Here is a 19,702-nt window from a genome sequence, read left to right on the forward strand (position 1 = left end):
ACACTACACCTACCAAATAAGGGTACTTTGGTAGTGAAACGCAAGTCTGATCAGGGTCCCCGTATCAAATCATACTTTACTGAACTGTACTGTACCGATGAGTGGAACGAGCCATAAGGTCTCCTTCTGTGTTAAAACTCTTTCCACACTGAGAGCAGGTGAAAGGCTTTTCTGAAGTGTGAGTTACCAAATATTAAGGTCTCATTTTTGTTCTAAACACATTTCACACTGAGAGCAGGTAAAAGGTTTTTTACCCAGTATGAATAAACATGTGTCTCTTAAGGGTTGATTTATATGTAAAACTCTTTCCACACTGAGAGCAACTGAAAGGCTTTACTGAAGTGTGAGTAACCAAATGATCCTTAAGGTGTCCTTTCTGCGTAAAACTCTTTCCACACTGAGAGCAACTGAAAGGCTTTACTGAAGTGTGAGATACCAGATGATTTTTAAGTGCTCCTTTCTGTGTGTAACTCTTTCCACACTCAGAGCAGCTGTAAGGCTTTATCCCAGCATGAATCAACATGTGCTTCTCAAGGCATACTTTACGACTGAAAGTGTTTCCACACTGAGAGCAGCTGAAAGGCTTTTCTGAAGTGTGAGTTACCAGATGATTATTAAGTTGTCCTTTCTGTGTGAAACTCTTTCCACACTCAGAGCAGCTGTAAGGCTTTATCCCAGTATGAATAAACATGTGCTTCTCAAGGCATGCTTTACGACTGAAAGCGTTTCCACACTGAGAGCAGCAGAAAGACTTTATCTGAGTATGAATTAACATGTGCTTCTCACGGCCTGATTTATGTGTAAAAGTCTTCTTACACTGAGAGCAACTGAAAGACTTTATCCCAGTATGAATTAACATGTGAGTCTTGAGGTTTTCTTTATATGTACAACTCTTTCCACACTCAGAGCAGATGTAAGGCTTTATCCCAGCATGAATCAACATGTGCTTCTCAAGGCTTGCTTTACGATTGAAAGTGTTTCCACATTGAGAGCAGCTGAAAGGCTTTTCTGAAGCGTGGGTTACCAAATGATTATTAAGGTTTCCTTTCTGTGCGTAACTCTTTCCACACTGAGAGCAGCTGTAAGGCTTTTCTGAAGTGTGAGTTAACAAATGATTTTTAAGGTGTCCTTTCCGTGTAAAGCTCTTCCCACACTGAGAGCAGCTGAAAGGCCTTTTGACGTCTGTTTTTTTAATGTTGCAAATTACAGATTTTTCTCCATTGACATCTTGATCTTTCTGATCCTGATATTCCTCCTCCACGTCATTCAGATCTGGTCTTTCTTCCTTCATTTTCATTAGGCCTGAAATTAAATCATTATAAAGATTGAAAATCAATTTATACATTTGAAAAATAAAAGGATGAAATGAGTGTACAAATGAAAACAATGCCAAAACGGTCCCTTTTTAATACAGATAATATCTAAAAACACTGCATTGTGCTGAGAGGCCAGTAGATGGTGATGTTACTTTGTAGAGAAACTACACATTGGCTACGTTTACACGCACCCAAATAATCCGTTTGTAATCTTATAACGGCTCAGTTGGATTGAAAAACTTTCAATATAAATAGCTTAATCTGATTGAGTTGATCCTAATGAAATTCGAATGGTTTTGAATGGTTTGGATGCTAAAGAACATTCATGACGTCTCAGACAAGTGTAAATTTATGGCTACTGTGGTTTAATTATAAATGCTATCATCAATTCATATTTACCATAGTAAAATTATTTTATTTGCCTCTATTATTTATACTGTAAAAACTTCAACCACATTGGTTGAAAATGAATAAAGGTTGAAATATTATATTAGAAGTTGTACTTATTTTTTTTGTAAAGTTATCCCAAAGGAATCATTAGCTAATTAAAAAATTACATTATTTATTGTAATAAAAATAATCGTTTAGATTAGACGACAAATCAGAAAAATAATTGTTAGTTGCAGCTCTATTGGCTACCAATAACTGCTCGCATAAAATTCAAGGCATTGATGTTTGCCAACAAAACCACCACTGGCTTCTGCACCCATTTAACTAAATTTATTACTTCAGACTTATGTTCTGCAAGTGAACGTCGATTGATTGTGCCATCCCAAAGAATCACAAAGTCACTTTTACGGAGTTTTAAATTAAATGTTCCTCCTGGTGGAATGACCTCCCCAACTCAATCCGAGCAGCTGAGTCCTTAGCCATCTTCATGAATCGGCTTAAAACCCATCTCTCTCTAACTTTAGCACTCACTATTCTATTCTAAAAAACAAACAAAAAAAACTTATCTAACTATTTATCTTATATTTTTGTATTCTATTTTCTTTTCTTTTACTATACAAGTATTAAAAAATACCTCTAACACTAGCTTGTTCTATTCTTTTTTTTCTATTTCTATCGGTTTTCTTTTTATTATATTATTTAAAAGCCCTTGCTACGTGTTCTGTGTTTATGCTAACTGAGACTTGTTATAGCACTTACATATTGCTATTTTGTTGTTTTTTAATTGCTTCCATTGTCCTCATTTGGATAATTGGATAAAAGTGTCTGCTAAATGACTAAATGTACATTTAAATGTCATTTTCACTCTCACTATTTGAGCAATGCACATGTAAAAAAAAAAGTATTCCAATTTGAAGCTTGTGACATAAACATGCACATTAATCCAATCACTTTATTAAAGGGGGGGGGGGTGAAATGCTATTTCATGCATACTGAGTTTTTTACACTGTTAAAGAGTTAAAGAGATTCCCATGCTAAACATGGTCAAAGTTTCAAAAATTAAGTTGTACGTTTGAAGGAGTATTTCTGTTCCAAAATACTCCTTCTGGTTTGTCACAAGTTTCGGAAAGTTTTTTTTGAGTATGGCTCTGTGTGACGTTAGATGGAGCGGAATTTCCTTATATGGGTCCTAAGGGCACTTCTGCCGGAAGAGCTCGCGCTCCAGTATAGCAGAGCACTGAGAGCACAGACATTCACTGATCAGAGTGAGAGCGTCGCGAAATGTCACAAAAGAAGTGTGTTTTTGGTTGCCAGGGCAAGACAACCCTGCACAGATTACAAAAAAAAAAAAAAAAAAACAGCATTTTATTTTTACAGAGCATCAACGGAGTTGTGCAAGTGTTTTTGTTTGTTCCCTGCATTTCGAAGATGCTTGTTTTACAAACAAGACCCAGTTTGACGCCGGATTTGCACATCGTTTATTTCTTAAGGATAATGCAGTCCCAACGAAAAAGGGTCACGATCGTGTGTTGGAACCGCATGCGGTGAGTAAAACTGCTTCAAATATCTCTGTGTTGTTAACTTAGCTATCGGCGCGTAAGCACATCAAGTAAACAACATGCGATGTTGTCATCAAACTGCACTTTCCACATGTACAGCTTAAAAAAAAAAGAAAAAAAAAAAAAAAAAAAGACGACAAAGTGGAACTTCCAAAACCGCTAAGCAAATATATACAGTTTCAGTACATACCACATAGAGATGTCGTTGCTGATGCTGCTCTTGTTAAATTTCAGCCTCTGGATCTGATTCTGGATCATAAATATACGCTGAATCTGACTGTTAGCCATGGTTTGTTTTGGATGATGTTTTTTTCCTCACGGTAATGTCACAGCTTCCAAACGCTCTCAACGCAAAAGCCTACTCGCGCTCGTGATTCTTTAGCTCCGCCCACATGTCACGCCTCCAGCCGGTCGTGTTTTTTCGGGAAAAATCGGTACAGACTATCTTTCTCTTATGAATATAATAAAACCAAAGACTTTTTGGAGTTATGAAGGATGCAGTACTACTCTATAGGTACTCAAGATTAACAGGATATTGAGTGAAAACAAGCATTTCACCCCCCCTTTAAGCATTCATATAAACACTACAATCAGATTCATCAATAATAACGAATTCAGTTCGATCGAACCAAAAGTGCCCATGTAAACATAGCCATTGACAGCTCCAGCTATCAAGGTTTGTTCTTTGATAGAGATGCACTAATTGCAATTTTCTATGCCAATTCCAAAATCCTGTGTGATCTACCGATACGGATTTGTGCAAATTCAGATTTTTCTTCACATTTTTCCCCCTAACAGCTATAATTGACTGCATATACAAAAAAATAAACTTTTCTTCAATCCAAAGTTTTATTTTCATAAAAAATGTAACCATATATAAAGTAATAAAATAAGAAAAAATTTAAAAAATGTAAACAACAGCAAAAATAGTTAATTCAGGTAAGAAATACTACAGAAATTGAAGTATTCAAATGTTAATTTTTATCAAATGCAATTTCTGTAGTCTTCATTATAAACATTAAATACAAATGAATGCTTACCATTAAAGTTATGAAACGTATTCAGTCAAGAGCAGAGTGGTTTTCTTTTTTTTTGTTAACATGATAGACCAGCAGCAGGAATATTGGACTGTGGTGCCTTTAAGAGTTTTTCCATGGACTATAACACTGTTACACAACATGTGTTCCCTTTCTCAACTATTTAACGTTCCAAAACTAACTGTGTTTAACTTGATACTCGCCAAGACATTTTAACACAGTTAATATAGCCACTTATTTTAGTATTTGTGGCTCACAAGCTAGGCTTGTGCGCTCCACTAATATAGATCAGATATAAGTGAGAAACCTGTGGGAATGACTAAAATAATGCACAATTCAAGCACTATTTAACTGGAGCAAATAAGACGTGTAAGACAGAAGGGGTCATTGGAGAGAACAGCGATTGCAAAGTTTTAAAATCCCTGGTAGCACTTCGGGCAGGTAATCTTCTGATTTTGGTAGCCAAAAATTTAACTAGCCAAAATAAAAAATACAAACACAAAAAAAAAAATCTTAGAAAAAAAAACATTATAATATAATATAATATATATATATATATATATATATATATATATATATATATATAAAAAATCAGATAAATGTCAATCAAAAATATTTTCAATATACAGATAAACAAATATGAAGGAAGGAATTTTATTTCACTATTTACAGGGTATCTGCATAATTAAAAAAAAAAATTTAAGTCCATTTTAAGAGCTGCTGAAGTAACACGAATGAGTAGGGTTGGATAATGTCTGTGATAACAGTATTGAGCCATAAAATTACATGATTTACAGTTTAGATAGGCCTACAGGTTTTCATAAAAACAAAGCATTTCAGCCTTTAGACCATTTTTATGAAAAACTATAAATCAAGAATAAATTGTCAATTTAGAACAGTTAATTTAATACATACATTTTTATCTTAATTGTTTAGATTTCCAGAAGGCACATTAACTTATTTCTCATGTACAACTTTGCCGTGTTAAAACATGAGTTGACATTTGCATTGATCTGACCATAAACAGCAAGAAAGGCTTGTTGGTAGGGGTGGGAGATATTAACAAAAATGTATATCTTGATATTTTTTTCAATATCTCGATATCGATATTCAGACAATATTTTCCTTTAATCCTTTAAAGAAATGTTTGCAAATTGGCAAAGAAGGTCCAGCTGGTCTTTTGACTTGCTGCATTTGACCTATTATTGTATAGAATTACTAGTACATAAAGATATTTTGTCATATGGAGTTTTCTTTGTGAATGTTTCTGCCATGTTGTGTCTGTTCTTTTATTTTGTACCGTGTTTGTAGCAGCAGTGCTGTTTTGTTCAGCACGAAGCCTTTCATACTCTTCAAACTGTGTTTTGTGCGTGGTACGGAGATGATGGAAGAGGTTGGTTGTGGCGCTCTGCTATACGGCGATCTGCATATGACAAATTCTACAGCTGGGCGACTTTTGTTGCTCGTCCAAACCATCTCAAGGCTAAATAAGCTGACCCACATCTCGCTGTTAGCTCTGGCACTGGTTTTGAAGATGACTGTGTATTTTCGCTTTCTTCGCTAATTTTTGTGTTGTTGCACTCGAAGCTAGATAACAAGTGACTAATGAGTAACATACGCACGGCACACTGTAATGACGTAAGAGGTCAGGGGCACTGAGGCATTATGGGTAGTTCACTGTATTAATAAAGAAGCCCTGTAAAAATAGAAGAAGCCCTGTTCGTGTTCAGAGGCTATTCCGGTGGATCTCTTGGGACAATGTATTCCATCTTTTGGACTCCTCATTATACAACACAATTTTCTAATGATGCAACCACGAAGCTCACCACTTGGGGATGCCACAGACATTTAAGAAATGTAACTTCAGACTTCAGTTTTCCAAAAACAATGCATATTTTGCCTTTTCTAGCAGCTATTTTATTAATCATACATCGGCTTTACTCCTTACGTTTTTGGATTTTTGTAACGTCATAACACACGTCATAACACACAGCTCAGAACTCCGTAGTTGTATTGCAAATTAGTAGCAGCTTACTCTCGTGCAATCGAGGAACGATCGTGATTTTGTACAAAAAAAAAACAAACCCCTACTACATTATTAAAATCGCTACATATAATTGTTTAAAAGGTGATAGTGTGTATTATTTGTTTTCTCTTTAACTTCCTTCAGCTCTTTTCATGTTTGGGGGGTTGGATTGTACAAATTATTAAATATTCCCCAATTTTGCATATCGTCCAGACAACAATTTGGATATTATCATCTAGATATATCGCCCACCCCTAATTGTGGAAATGCAAATTCATTCTCTGCCACAAGGAGGCGCTTTAGGAGCGCTGAAATATTGTGGTTTTCCCGGTAAAGGCTGTACACAAAGCAGCTCCGTGCTCATAAACACTGCTTCATCAGGAATTATTGGAAAAATTAATGCATACCAATTAGAGCCCGACCGATATATCGACCGGACGATATTATCGGCCGATATGAGCTTATTGCATTTAAATCGGCATCGGCGTTTATAACGGCCGATGAAACATGAGAAACAGAGTCTCATGCTTCACTCATGTTATGAGTGTTGCATAGTTTGCCCACCAGAGGGAGCTCCGCAGTTGCAGAGAGTCTGCAACTCCACTATAGAAGAAAGCGATCAGCCAAGCCACAAGAGATGTAGCCTACTGTTTTGACGGTGAGTCTGTCGTTCGTCATGTGAGATGATTTAGTTCATACACTGTATATAAAAACGGTGTGGTAGTTCTAGCTAACGGTCCTATCATTATCACTTCTAAACATTCTGTAACATCACTTACAGCCGCTAATGCATTGCTATATTAGATTAGCCACAAAGCTAATACCATGTTTATCAGTGGAAGAGCGCTAACGTTAATAAGAGGTCAAACTATAACTTTAGCGTTTATCTTATTCTAAATATATCTGCAGTGTTTCCCACATAATGACCGCGTAAGGGGCCGTTCACATATCGCGCTAAAATGCATGGAAAACGCTAGGCGCGCCGCTTTTTCCTTCTCCAAAGCGCTCGGGCAGAAGCGCTCCTGAGGCGTCTGCCTTTGCTTACCAACCATGACGTGCTCTCTCCATGAAGACGCGGAAATTTCAGCAAAGGATAAATGGATTTGCAGCGCTAAAAATCGCTCGCAGTAGCTCTGCTAATAAATTTATTTCAAAATGGCAATCCATATACAGCTATGAACAGCTGTTCCTTCATCTTGGCTCAGTTTTCAACGTTGTTACGGGAAAGGATGAAGCTGATTGGTTAGTTCTTGTCACATGACCCGCGGTGCGCCTGCGGCATTCTGAAAAGTTGAAATGTTTTTAACTCGATGCGGTGCGGACGCGCCTGGAAAAAACGGGCGCGTCGCACAGCGTGCGCGTCGCTTCCCTGCACAAAGAGAAGATATACGGGTCCGTTGTGAATGTGTCTGTGAGAGCAAATATAGTGTAGTAACAGTAACTACAGTAGGTGCGTCAGAAATGATTAAACCAGAGGGGACATGTAAATAAATATGAGCTGAACAGGCGCTTTGTTCTTTTTTTTTTTTTTTTTTTACAGATTGTTTCAAAGCAGCTTTACAGACATAACAGGAAAATGTTGTAATAATATGGTTAAATATAGGTAATATGTCATACCTATTGCTTGACAAATAAAATAATATAAATATTTCTCATTTTTGCCTATGTAGGAGATCCCGGTTTATTATAATTCTAATTCTAATGATGACATGAGTAATGATACATGGTGATATTATTAATACACATGCTTATTCTTTCTCTGTCTCTCTTTCTGCCCTACAGATACCTGAAAAAGGTGAATGCTGTAGCAGCAAAGTGTGGGACTACTTCTGCAAATACTTTAACTTTAGTATTACAATTTATTTACAGTACACACACAGACTGTTAAAACCAGCTTCAACTGGAAGAAAGTAAAAGTGTTAAATGTTTAAAATCAGACTGTTTTTTGGTCATTAAAAAATATATACTTTTGATGTGCAATTGTTTAGTCATTGAGACCGTAACTAAGGCTTTTTTTTTTAAACATAAATCCCTTCTGGAAAATGATTTATACAGCCCACATACATAGAACAGGCAGATATTTTGCTATTGAATGTTGTGTAAGTGCAGTTTATAGGAAATGGGTCTAATATCCAGTTTATTTTCAAAATCAAAATATCGGCTTATAAATCGGCTCTTTTCGAGTTAATATCGGCATCAGCCCCCAAAAATCCATATCGGTCGGGCTCTAATACCAATGACATGTTTCTGAGGACAGTTGGTTCCCTTCAGATACATTCATATGAAGAAAAGATATCCGCGGCACGTGTAGACTTCAAACGTGCAGCGCTCATATTTATTCAGTGACATCTAGGGCTGGGATAAACGGTTATTTTTTAAATGATTAATCTAGCGATTATTTTTTCGATGCATCGATTAATCTAACGATTAATTTTTTTCGGACTGATTCGATTTCGATTATCTCCCCATTAATTGACTACTAACAATTTATACATGTTGATTTACATATCTGAATGAAAAAAAACATGATTTCCTTAACATTGCAATATATGTTTATTGCTCTTAAAAATTACACAATAAAAGACTGACTAAGAATGCATTACTTTGCACTTGTATAGAGATAGCATTCAATAAAACCTTGAAGCCTTGAAAACACATAGCTTACTGAAACAAGCTTACTGAACACATAGGACCTAGCTTACTGAAAAAAGTTCTTCTTTCAGATGAAAATAACAACAACTTGATGTCTAGCATTCAATAAAAAAGCTCACCCAAAATACTTGTTTAGAGCAATTGAAAGAATACAGTAACCAATGTAAACTTGAGGGGCTATAAGCTAATACAGAGAGTGCTTTTCCAAAATAAATAAATAAATAATTAACAGTGGGAGCCAGCAGCCTGTCATGGAGAAAAAAAAAATCTCCCAATGCTCCACGTGAAACTTTGGCGTTCCGCCCTTTTTCTATCGTGTCTAATGATTTTGGTTAATATGCAGAGAGAGAGAGAGAGAGAGAGAGAGAGAGAGAGAGAGAGAGAGCGAGCAAGACAGCACTCGTGTAGTTTGAAGACTGTGAGTGCGCGTGAAACTTTAGTGTTTCGCCCTTTTTCACTTTTTCGTGTTTAATGATTTTGGTTAATATCAGTGGCGTAGCCACAGGTGTGCCAGGGTGTGCCTGTGCCACCCACAGTGGCAGCTGGCACGCCTAAAAATAGATGCAGAATTATTTTTTATAGTCTCAATAAAAAATGTTTACGAAACTTGGGCTATTGTTGTTTACTTAGAAAATATATATATTTTTAAATCAACCCTTTCACGCGTAAATTACGAATATTTTAACTGACCCCTTGTTTCCATAGCGACGCGTCATGATTGTCACGTGACACACCGCAGCCACTAACAGATCATCTGTTACAGATGTATCGGTATTCGTTTTATTTAGTTTTTCATTTTTTATTAAAATATATAAACAAACTTGCTTAACATGTCAACTATCTGATATTCCAATTCTTCGATTAAAAACCTTTATAAATTATCTTGATCTATAACGAGATGAGCGCTGCAGTTCAGAGTCCTGTCAGCCGGATTTAACGTACAGCACATGGATTCCCCAGTTTCTCCCGAAATACATGAAAGTAAGTGGCTGTTGAACTGGACAAAGAATAGAGTAAACTTTATTGTTCTGCTATGTGTGTCTGATTTATGAATTAAACACGTCGGCAAATTACATTTGAATAGATAGTTTTTGCTGCTTCCATAGACATCAGTGTGTATTTTACAAACTACCAATGTATTGTTTAACTAGTGATTATGTATATTTACATGTATGAAACCTAAAATAAACATTATGTTGTCGAAAACACTTCATATTGTGATATATGACAAGCGCTGAGCGCGTCTGTCTCTGGGTCAGTGCCAGCCAACGCGCGAAAGCTGTTTGAATCTGGCAGTTCTGTGACGCCACTGAACATTTTAAATCATACTCTCAGGGGCACAGAAATAAGAATCCAATATATGGTGCAATAATGCTAAAAATGTTCAAATGTAATTTACATTTTTAATTATTTTTGTTAAAATATATGTGCCGACATTTGGACTGCCAACCAATCAGCAAACAGCAGCTGACTGTGACCCCAGCAGTCTATGATATAAACAGATAATTTTTGATTGCACATTGCTAGCTATCAATATGTCGCAGAGCTCCTTTCTTAATTTTTTTTTAGCAAAAAACCTTGGCTTGATGGACACAAGGCCTTAATTTTACACCTGATGAGGATGTTTCTCCCTCCCCGGGCCCAACATCAACAGACAGTGTTGCCAGATTGGAAATGTCCAAGTATCGTAGCAGAAGTTCAAAATTATCGTATTTGGAAGAAAATTATTATATTTAACAATTAACTACATGTTGACACGACCTGCAAATTACCACTAGGAGTATGGTTGGACGGAAGCAGTGCGAAAAAAATGCTATCCCATAATGTTGCACAGTAATCTGACAATAAATGTGGCACACCCAGATTTTCATATGAACACGCAGAGTCTCTTTTCTGGCTACGCCACTGGTTAATATGCACAAGGTAGAGAGAGAGCAAGAAGCGCTCGTGTTGTTTGAAGACTGTGAGTGTGCGCGCGCAGCCGGGGCTCTCTCTCGTACGCGCCCTGTCAGGCATCACTCACCGATCAAATTAGGCTTTGACAGCCGCCAAAAAAAAGATCAATGCTGAAAAACCCCTGGATTGGTTATATAACGTTGGACAGAATGTTGATCCGGCCATCGCGTATATTCAGCGCACATAAGGTAAACGTTTTGCAAACGTTTTTTAGAGAAATAAAAACAGGTCGACGAATCGACGCGCATATTTTGCGTCGACGTATTTTTTGCGTCGACGTCATCGATGACCTCGACGCGTTGTCCCAGCCCTAGTGACATCATTGCCCTATACAGGCATATCACAACTCTTGTCTTTCCGTGCCCAACTGTAAGACCTCTTGAAATTATAATTAAGACATTTCTTATACCATTTAACATATTTAAAACTTCTTATGTCCTTATGTTTGATAGAACTCACAACAACAATTCTCATCATTGATTAACTGGGTCTGCCCACATTGCTAGATCATCCGGTCACGTCAAATTACATCACTGAATTATTGCATTTCTGTGGACATTTTTTTTGCTTTATTGGCACACTATTTTTCTATTTAATGTTTTTCAGTTGCTTTGTTACAATCTATATAGTTAGAAGCGTTATATAAATAAAGAGATTTATGTGACCCAAAACATGAAAATTCTTTATTTTAAGCTTTAATCTAAATTCAATAGCATAACTGTCCTGTCAGGTGCGACTTTGAAAGGTGTGTATCCTTGGTGCAAAAAAACGTTCAGTTTACAGACATCTCCTTATCAATAAATGTCACAAATTCACCTGCCACCACAGTCTGTGTGGACAGACTGAACACGGACAGAGTGAAGCAATTAATACTCAGCGCGAAAAACATTCATTGTAGGGCTGGCAAATAATTCAATATCACCGTTATTGAAAAATATATATATTGCGATACATATTGTTATGATTTTAAAACATTTCTGATATTTTGATATACATCACCAGTGTTCCCGTACATTGATTTCTTTTTAGTGTTTGACTTTATTGAATAAACATTAGTGTTGTCACGATACCAAAATTATTGTTTTGATACCGATACCTAGTCAAGAATTGCGATTTTGATACTTTTTCGATACTTTTACTGAAAAGGGAAAATACACTCTCAAATATCATTGCTGTGCTTTATTTTAAAACTGGGACAACATTCTAATCATATAACGTACTAATAAATGAACACATGAACAGCAGATATATTAAATATTTGAACAAAATATGAAATATCAAAATATAAAAAATAAAATAGAGCAATGACATTCAAGGTAAAGAAAGAATAAATTTAGCAGCATTGTCTCAGTTATCATAAGAAACATTAGAGTAATAAATTTATCTTGATTCTGAACTTTGAATAAAAATATGAACAGCGATTATATTAAACAATGTTTCTGAACTCAGAAGATTAAATGTCAAAAGACTTTCAATATAAGCAATGACATTCAAGTAAAAAACAAAATAAAACGAATAAAATTTAGCAGCAATATCTCAGATATTGTAACTTATTCTGTCAGTTGTGCAACCTTTTCTTTCAGAGGAGAAAACTCAGCCAGTGAGCTTTATTAGTGAGTGTCATCTTTTTCTACCAGTCGTGGACCGGTGGCCACAGTATCACTTGTGCTCGCACATGCAGCCTAGTGATGCGCGGGTCGGGTTTTTTTCCAACCCGTGGGTCCCGCTTTTATGAAATTATTTGGCCCACCCCAGCCCGCAAATAAAGTAACATTTCTTTACCCACCGTGGCCCGCGCATCGGGGACATCACGGAAGATACGTTGCTACTAGACTCATATTTCTCGTTCACTAAAGTTCCTCCCTCCACAGTAGCGCGTGAGCACGGTGCTAGCAGCTCGTGAACAGCTCTGTGAACTGTTTCATCCTGTCAAAGAGTTACTCAAAATGTGACGGAGCATGTGATTTGTTGAATGTAGTGAACCCATCCGCCCTTCACTGAACGAGATCGAGAGATCTTCTCATTCGTGAATGAGTTGAATGAACTAATACATCTCATTTATGAATGAAATGAATGAGTATACAGGGTCAGTGAGCCAAGCATGTAAATCTCAATCAGCATCAGCAGATACAAAGCGCAGTTATAGGTGCTGTGCAGATACGCTCATATTTAACATACAGAAAATAGCTCCACGTTTAATCCCCTATTAATGTGAATATTATATATGAACTGTCTGACCAAACAAATCGCTGTAGTGCTTTTTTGCTGCTTGCATGAGGAGAAAAAAACAGACGTCCATACGGAGGCACTGGAAGCATGCGTTGCACACACCAACATGAAATACGTCTCTTACAAATCTGGAACGCAGTCATTATTTGAAGTATCGATACTAATAAATTTAGGAATCGTGACGTTTTTAATTTCCGAGAATCGCGATACTTTTGAAGTATTGGTGCACCGTGCAACACTAATAAACATGAGCACTGCAGGTTTCAAAATAAGAATGTGGCACGAGTGTTTTGTATGAATGTGTCTCTGGAGGGAAAGGACTGTCTTCAGAAAAGTTTCGATGGCATTTTCATTTTATCTGAAAAGTAGCGTTCAAGAGTGGAGCCGCTTCGATTACAGCCGTTACTGGCCAACCCACTAGTTCTAACGCTCTCAGAGAATTTAAAATATCTGCTTTGTATTTGAATATATTTTGAAATGTAATTTGTTCATGTGATCAAAGCTGAAATTTCAGCATCATTACTTCAGTCTTCCGTGTCACATGATTCATAAATAAAGTGAAAAACTGATTGAACTGAGCCAAATATGGTGACCCATACTCAGAATTCGTGCTCTGCATTTAACCCATCCAAAGTGCACACAAACACAAACACACACACCGTGAACACACACCCGTAGCAGTGAACACACACACAAAAGCCCAGGGAGAAGTTTGGGGTTTGGTGCCTTGCTCAAGAGTACCACAGTCGTGGTATTGCCAGCCAAACACTCAAACCCACAACCTTACTGTAGCCGCGTTTCCACTGGCGAGCTTAAACCAGGCGTGCTAGTGCGTGCCAGGCCCAGTCGCGTTTCCACTGTCACTTCCGGGGCTTGATCGTGCCTCGCCGGGGCTTCCTCGGGGCCAACGGCCAGGGTTTTTTGGCCCAACGAAAACCTTGGGCCAAAGCGGGCCAGCTGGGGCTAGAGGAGGGGTTCTGAACAAAGGTGGAGTTTCTCCGTGTCTAGAGAGCGTCAGCCGCGGATCATTTCAGAAAGATAACAGCTTTAACACCGGTATTAAAGACTTTTTAAAATAAGTTGAGCTCAAAACTCACTCTTAGTTAGCAGCAAGTGTTTGAAATAACTTGACCCGATGTGGATTATAATCACTAAACAAGGCAGAAATATTTATAAGTGATGTAAAAGACTATGCACGCTAAACATTAACATTACCATAGTAAACATGGTAAATATGACCGCTTGGATAAATCGGATGTCAGCTTCTTATTCTCTATAACAATTGTGTATTTATTAAGTAACATTTTATCTGTCGTCTCGTTTCGTGAGTTTAGCTCCACGTTGCATGTCATCAAAATATAATAATGATTTTTGTTCGGGAGCTTTTATAAAAATAGAGTCTGCGCGGCGGTATGCCAAAGATATGAAAAGATATGAAAAGGTAAAAGATATGCACGCTAAACTTGTTACCATAGTAAACATGGTAAATATGACCACTTGAAGAAATCCGACGTCAGCTTCTTATTCTCTATCACAATCGTGTATTTATTTAGTAACTTATATTATCTGTCACAAGCCTCGTCTCGAGAGTTTAGATCACGATATTCTTAAAAAAAATATAATAAAGTTTTTTGTTCGGGAGCTTTTATAAAAATAGAGATATTATCATTCATTCTAAATGTGACGGCTACTGTGTCTAATAAACAGAAACAGACTCGACTGAATAAGCAGGCTATTTTCATGAGCGTTAAAAATAAATAAATAAAATAGAAATAAGTGTATTTATGTGTGATTAATTTTGAGTCCTGATAAATTAAATCAATATGATCAATGTATCACTTATTCTACATCGATGCTTTTGAATTAGAATATTAACCAAAGCATGCAAACAAACGGCCGCTTTTATCATGCTGTTTTGTGATCGCGCATGTTCCAGTGACTTATTTCTTAGTTTTCTGATAACTTCTCTTTGTTGGTGAAATGATGAGGTTATAAATCAGAAAGAGCTTTATTGCCAAGTATGCTCACGCATACAAGGAATTTGTTTTAGTGACATAAGCTTCCAGTACACAGAGACAACAACACACAGACAAAAAAAAAAAAAAAAAAAAAAAGAGATTTACAATTTGGCAAATAAATAAGTGTATAAACAATTGTGCTATAAATGATAATGGAATAGGATTGAGTGAGATGCAGGAATGTTCTAGGATGGAGGGTTAACAAATAAATATAAGGATATTGCACGTTTATAAGCATAAGAACATGACGTTGCATGACGTTGTTCTGAGAGGCGTGTTAAAGGGCGTGTTTTAGTGACGCGCAGTGGAGCTTCAGGCTCCACTGTGGAAACCCTGCGCTATTCTGGCCTCGGTGCTACTGGTCCGAGGCTATGAGCCCCGCCCGGCCTGCTTTAAGCCCTGGCTCGCACTGGCCCGACAGTGGAAAAGCGGCTTGTGTGTTCACACCAGACACAACTTGCACGAATAAATCACTCTATTCATGAGTAGTTGGACGTTTTAACATTTTGAGATTATTCGCTTCATTCGTGCGTGAAATTTACTTCACAACAGATGCAAATTTGTGTCATGGGGGGAGGGGGCGTCTGAGCTCTGCCGGTTGAGTTCACACAGCATGAAATATAGTTTTAAAAGTATTTCAGGCGACAATGTAGTTGTTTTAAACTGAAATATGTGGTATATTTAAAAAGACAGTGTCTATTTAAATATGTGTTTCACCAATTTTCGAAGACGAGCTCCACTCGATCAGCGGGAGCTCAGTGATAATGTATCCACCGAGAGCAGTCTCACCTCAGCTAGACCTTCTGACGTGCCGCTGGCTCTGATGTCACTTTAGTGGTTCAAGATAAAATATAACTCATTTGGGGTAAATTTAACCTTTGGTCTTTAGTCAATTAATCTATTAAAATGTTATATATACACAAGCAAGATCCTTTTTGAAGAAGTATCGTACAGCTCCGGGTATCCACATACAGCGATGATAAGCTTTTCCTCCATTGTTGTTTCCCCTCCGCTCGCTACATCCTAATCACGTCACTACTAGAGCAAGCTCCTGATTGGTTAACGCGGTGCGAAATTTCGCCAAAGTTCAAATTTTTCAACTCAAAACGCCCGAAACTCTCAATTCGCGCTGCGTCATTCGTGGGTCAATTGCGTCAAACGCGCCGCCTCATTCACGCTGCATGTTTTATATTCACATCTTTGCAATGACTTAACAGTGAAATCTCTCACGCCAGATGCTCTATTCACTTCTGGTGTAAACGCACCATTAGGGTTAGGAGACAAACTATCTAACAACTAGGCCATGACTTCTCTAATTGGCAAATCATGAAATTTGACAAATTCCCTTATTGGCAAATCGTTTTAATATGCCAATTTGCTGATTGTCAAGATTTAAAACTGTTTCAATTTTTTCAGGATTTTTTGATGAAAGATCCAAAGATCAGCATTTATCTGGGAAAAAAAAAACTGTTGTAACAATATATATGTAACAAACAAATCTCCATATTCATCGGGAAGAAGGAGGCGGGAACCGGCGCACAATCAAAAACTCATTTTAATAATCAAAAGTAAATACAAAACGGCGCACCAGCCCCTCACGGACGACTGGTGCGCATAAATAAAAAGCAAACATAAAATAATGTCCCAGGCCTGGTCCTCTCTCGTCCTTCACGGTCGTCGCTCCAGTTTTATATCCTTCCATCTCCTACGTGGGACTCGATACTAGCGGTGGGGCTCAGGTGTAGCTCATCTCCAATCACTACACCTGGCCTCACTCCTCGTTCCCACGCCTCTCGGCCCCGCCCCACTCGCCACATACCCCCATCGCCCCTCGCAGGCCGGGGGGTACTCCCGAGACTGCGCTCTACTCCCCCCCCCCCCCCCCCTTCCCTCCGGGGGAGACCGCTCATGGGGACCTGCGGGAACCTGGGGGTAGGACAGACGAGGTGAGAGAAAAGGAGATGGAAGGAGGAGCGACAGGGACGAGAGAGGGGAGAGAGGAAAAAAAAAAAAAATCCGGTTCCCAGACACACTGCTGCTCGGCCCTCCACCAGCTGGGTGATCTCCTCCGCGGTGCCTGGCGGTGGCACTGGACGGCCCTCGGCGGACGGCACGACTCCTCCGCCGCCCGGTGGACGGCGACGGCTCCTCCGATTTTGGGCAGCGGCAGGAGTCCCCCGTTCCCTGCCCCTCCGGATTCCGTCACGGAGGCGGCAGGCTCCGGCCCCCTGGCAAACGGCGCCTACTCCTCCGCTCCCTCACGGACGGCAGCCGCCCCTCCTTGTCGTGGGCGGTCGGCAGCGAGCTCGCCCGTCCCCGGCAACTCGCTCCAGCCCACCGCCTCGAGCGTCCATGGCGGCACACACCTCGCCAGCTCGAGGGCACCGCGGATTCACCACAGCGGCGAGGGATCTTCAGCAGCGCGTCCCTCCTTCTCCCGGGCTTCGGCACCACTGTAACAAACAAATCTCCATATTCATCGGGAAGGAGGAGGCGGGAACCGGCGCACAATCAAAAACTCATTTTAATAATCAAAAGTAAATACAAAACGGCGCACCAGCCCCTCACGGACGACTGGTGCGCATAAATAAAAAGCAAACATAAAATAATGTCCCAGGCCTGGTCCTCTCTCGTCCTTCACGGTCGTCGCTCCAGTTTTATATCCTTCCATCTCCTACGTGGGACTCGATACTAGCGGTGGGGCTCAGGTGTAGCTCATCTCCAATCACTACACCTGGCCTCACTCCTCGTTCCCACGCCTCTCGGCCCCGCCCCACTCGCCACAATATACTATACCATTCAAAAGCTTTAAATTCATGAAAAATTATAATAAATACATTTATAATGTTATATAAGATTTCTATTTTAAATAAATGCTTTTTAAATAAATTTATATATTTTAAATAAATTTATAAATTAATCTGCTACTCTGAGTAATGATGGTAAAGTTCAGCTTTGAAATCACAGCAATACATTTTATTTTTTTAATATTTTCAAATAGAAGACAGTTATTTTAAATGGTAAAAATATTTCTAAATGTTAGTTTTTGCTGTATTTTTGATCAAATAAAAACAGGCTTGGTGAGAAGCAGAGAATTCTTTAAAAACCATTAAAGATCTCACTGTTAAAAAACTTTTGACTGGTAGTGTACAGTGTTAGCCAATAGTCTGAGGTTAAATATATTAAAATCAATAAGGTAAGCCTGAGATGTTTATTTGACAGTGATTTCACATTTCTTGTTTGTATGAAGGCTAAATGCAAAGAAAAGATTAATATTTATTTATTTGTGCCATTTTATTTCCCTAAAATATTATAAAGTTTTATAGTAATAGGTTTCATCCATTTGGCAAATAAATTTTTCATTATTTCGTAGGTACAGAATAGACATCTGTTATGGCCGTTCTTGGCAGTTTTTATGAGGTTTTTTTAATAGTGTTCATATCGATATCGTAATTATATCATATAGACCGAAATTAATGAATAAATTCTTCATTTTTTTAGGTTTTACAGTTAGATATATATCTTGACGTTCTATTTTTTTTTTTACCCTTCAACATATCTGAATCATGTCCATTATTTTTTGTTTGTTCATATAGTAAATGTGAAAAAGTCACCAAGTGTCATCTCATTCCAATTAAGCTAACATTTTTCAGTCAAAAATTACAGAAGAGGGCTTTTTAAAATCCTAATGATTTTTGTCATAAAAAGAATAGTTGATAATTTTGACCCATAGAAATGTATTTTTGACTATCAGTACAAATATACCTGTGCTACTTATGACTGCTTTTGTGTTCCAGGGTCACATATATCTTACAGGAAAATTCAGTTTGCAAAGCCTGCTGCAAAACTGTTACTGATTTACAGTGAAATGTAACAAACAAGCAAATAATTCTCCACTGAGACATTTACATGATTTAAAATAACCACAGTCCTATAGCGACTTTACTTAAAATGTGTTTTATACTAGCATAAAACAAATTTACATGCTCTGAGTTCAACACAGTTTTATGATTCCAAAAAGCAAAAGTAAAGTCTAATTAAAGTAATAATTAAATATCCTCAGTGTCAGTTCAGTCACATTTAAATAAAAACTTTGAAACATGGATTTAAGACATTTTAATTATAATTAAAGTCTTATTTTTTAATAAAGGATCTGTGAATGTACCAAAAATATTCATTAAAGATGAATAAATAATAAACACAAACCTCCTTGTTCCTCGTGTTTTATTCTCCAGGTTTCTGGTTCCTCTTGTTTTATTCTCCAGGTTTCTGGTTCCTCGTGTTTTATTCTCCAGGTTTCTGGTTCCTCCTGTTTTATTCTCCAGGTTTCTGGTTCCTCGTGTTTTATTCTCCAGGTTTCTGGTTCCTCGTGTTTTATTCTCCAGGTTTCTGGTTCCTCGTGTTTTATTCTCCGTGTTTCTGGTTCCTCGTGTTTTATTCTCCGGGTTTCTGATTCCTCGTGTTTTATTCTCCGGGTTTCTGATTCCTCGTGTTTTATTCTCCAGGTTTCTGGCTCCAC

The 19,702-nt window shown here is 38.0% G+C and overlaps 1 protein-coding gene across 1 annotated transcript; it reads right to left on the minus strand.

Annotated features, from left to right (window-relative positions):
• Positions 1-200: 200 nt before the first annotated feature.
• LOC113100674 (gastrula zinc finger protein XlCGF8.2DB-like) lies at positions 201-19,445 on the minus strand. Its single transcript, XM_026265299.1, has 2 exons — positions 19,390-19,445; positions 201-1,302 (listed from the first exon to the last, which is right to left on the minus strand). The coding sequence occupies exon 2, from the start codon at positions 1,295-1,297 to the stop codon at positions 251-253; it is 1,047 nt and encodes a 348-aa protein (XP_026121084.1). The 5' UTR covers positions 1,298-1,302; positions 19,390-19,445; the 3' UTR covers positions 201-250.
• Positions 19,446-19,702: the final 257 nt, after the last annotated feature.

This window comes from Carassius auratus, unplaced genomic scaffold (assembly GCF_003368295.1).
Source record: "Carassius auratus strain Wakin unplaced genomic scaffold, ASM336829v1 scaf_tig00217330, whole genome shotgun sequence".
Lineage (NCBI taxonomy): Eukaryota > Metazoa > Chordata > Actinopteri > Cypriniformes > Cyprinidae > Carassius > Carassius auratus.

What these genes read in the sequence shown, in the direction of transcription:
- LOC113100674 (XM_026265299.1), bottom strand. Translation starts at nt 1,297, where the DNA reads ATGAAAATGAAGGAAGAAAGACCAGATCTGAATGACGTGGAGGAGGAA.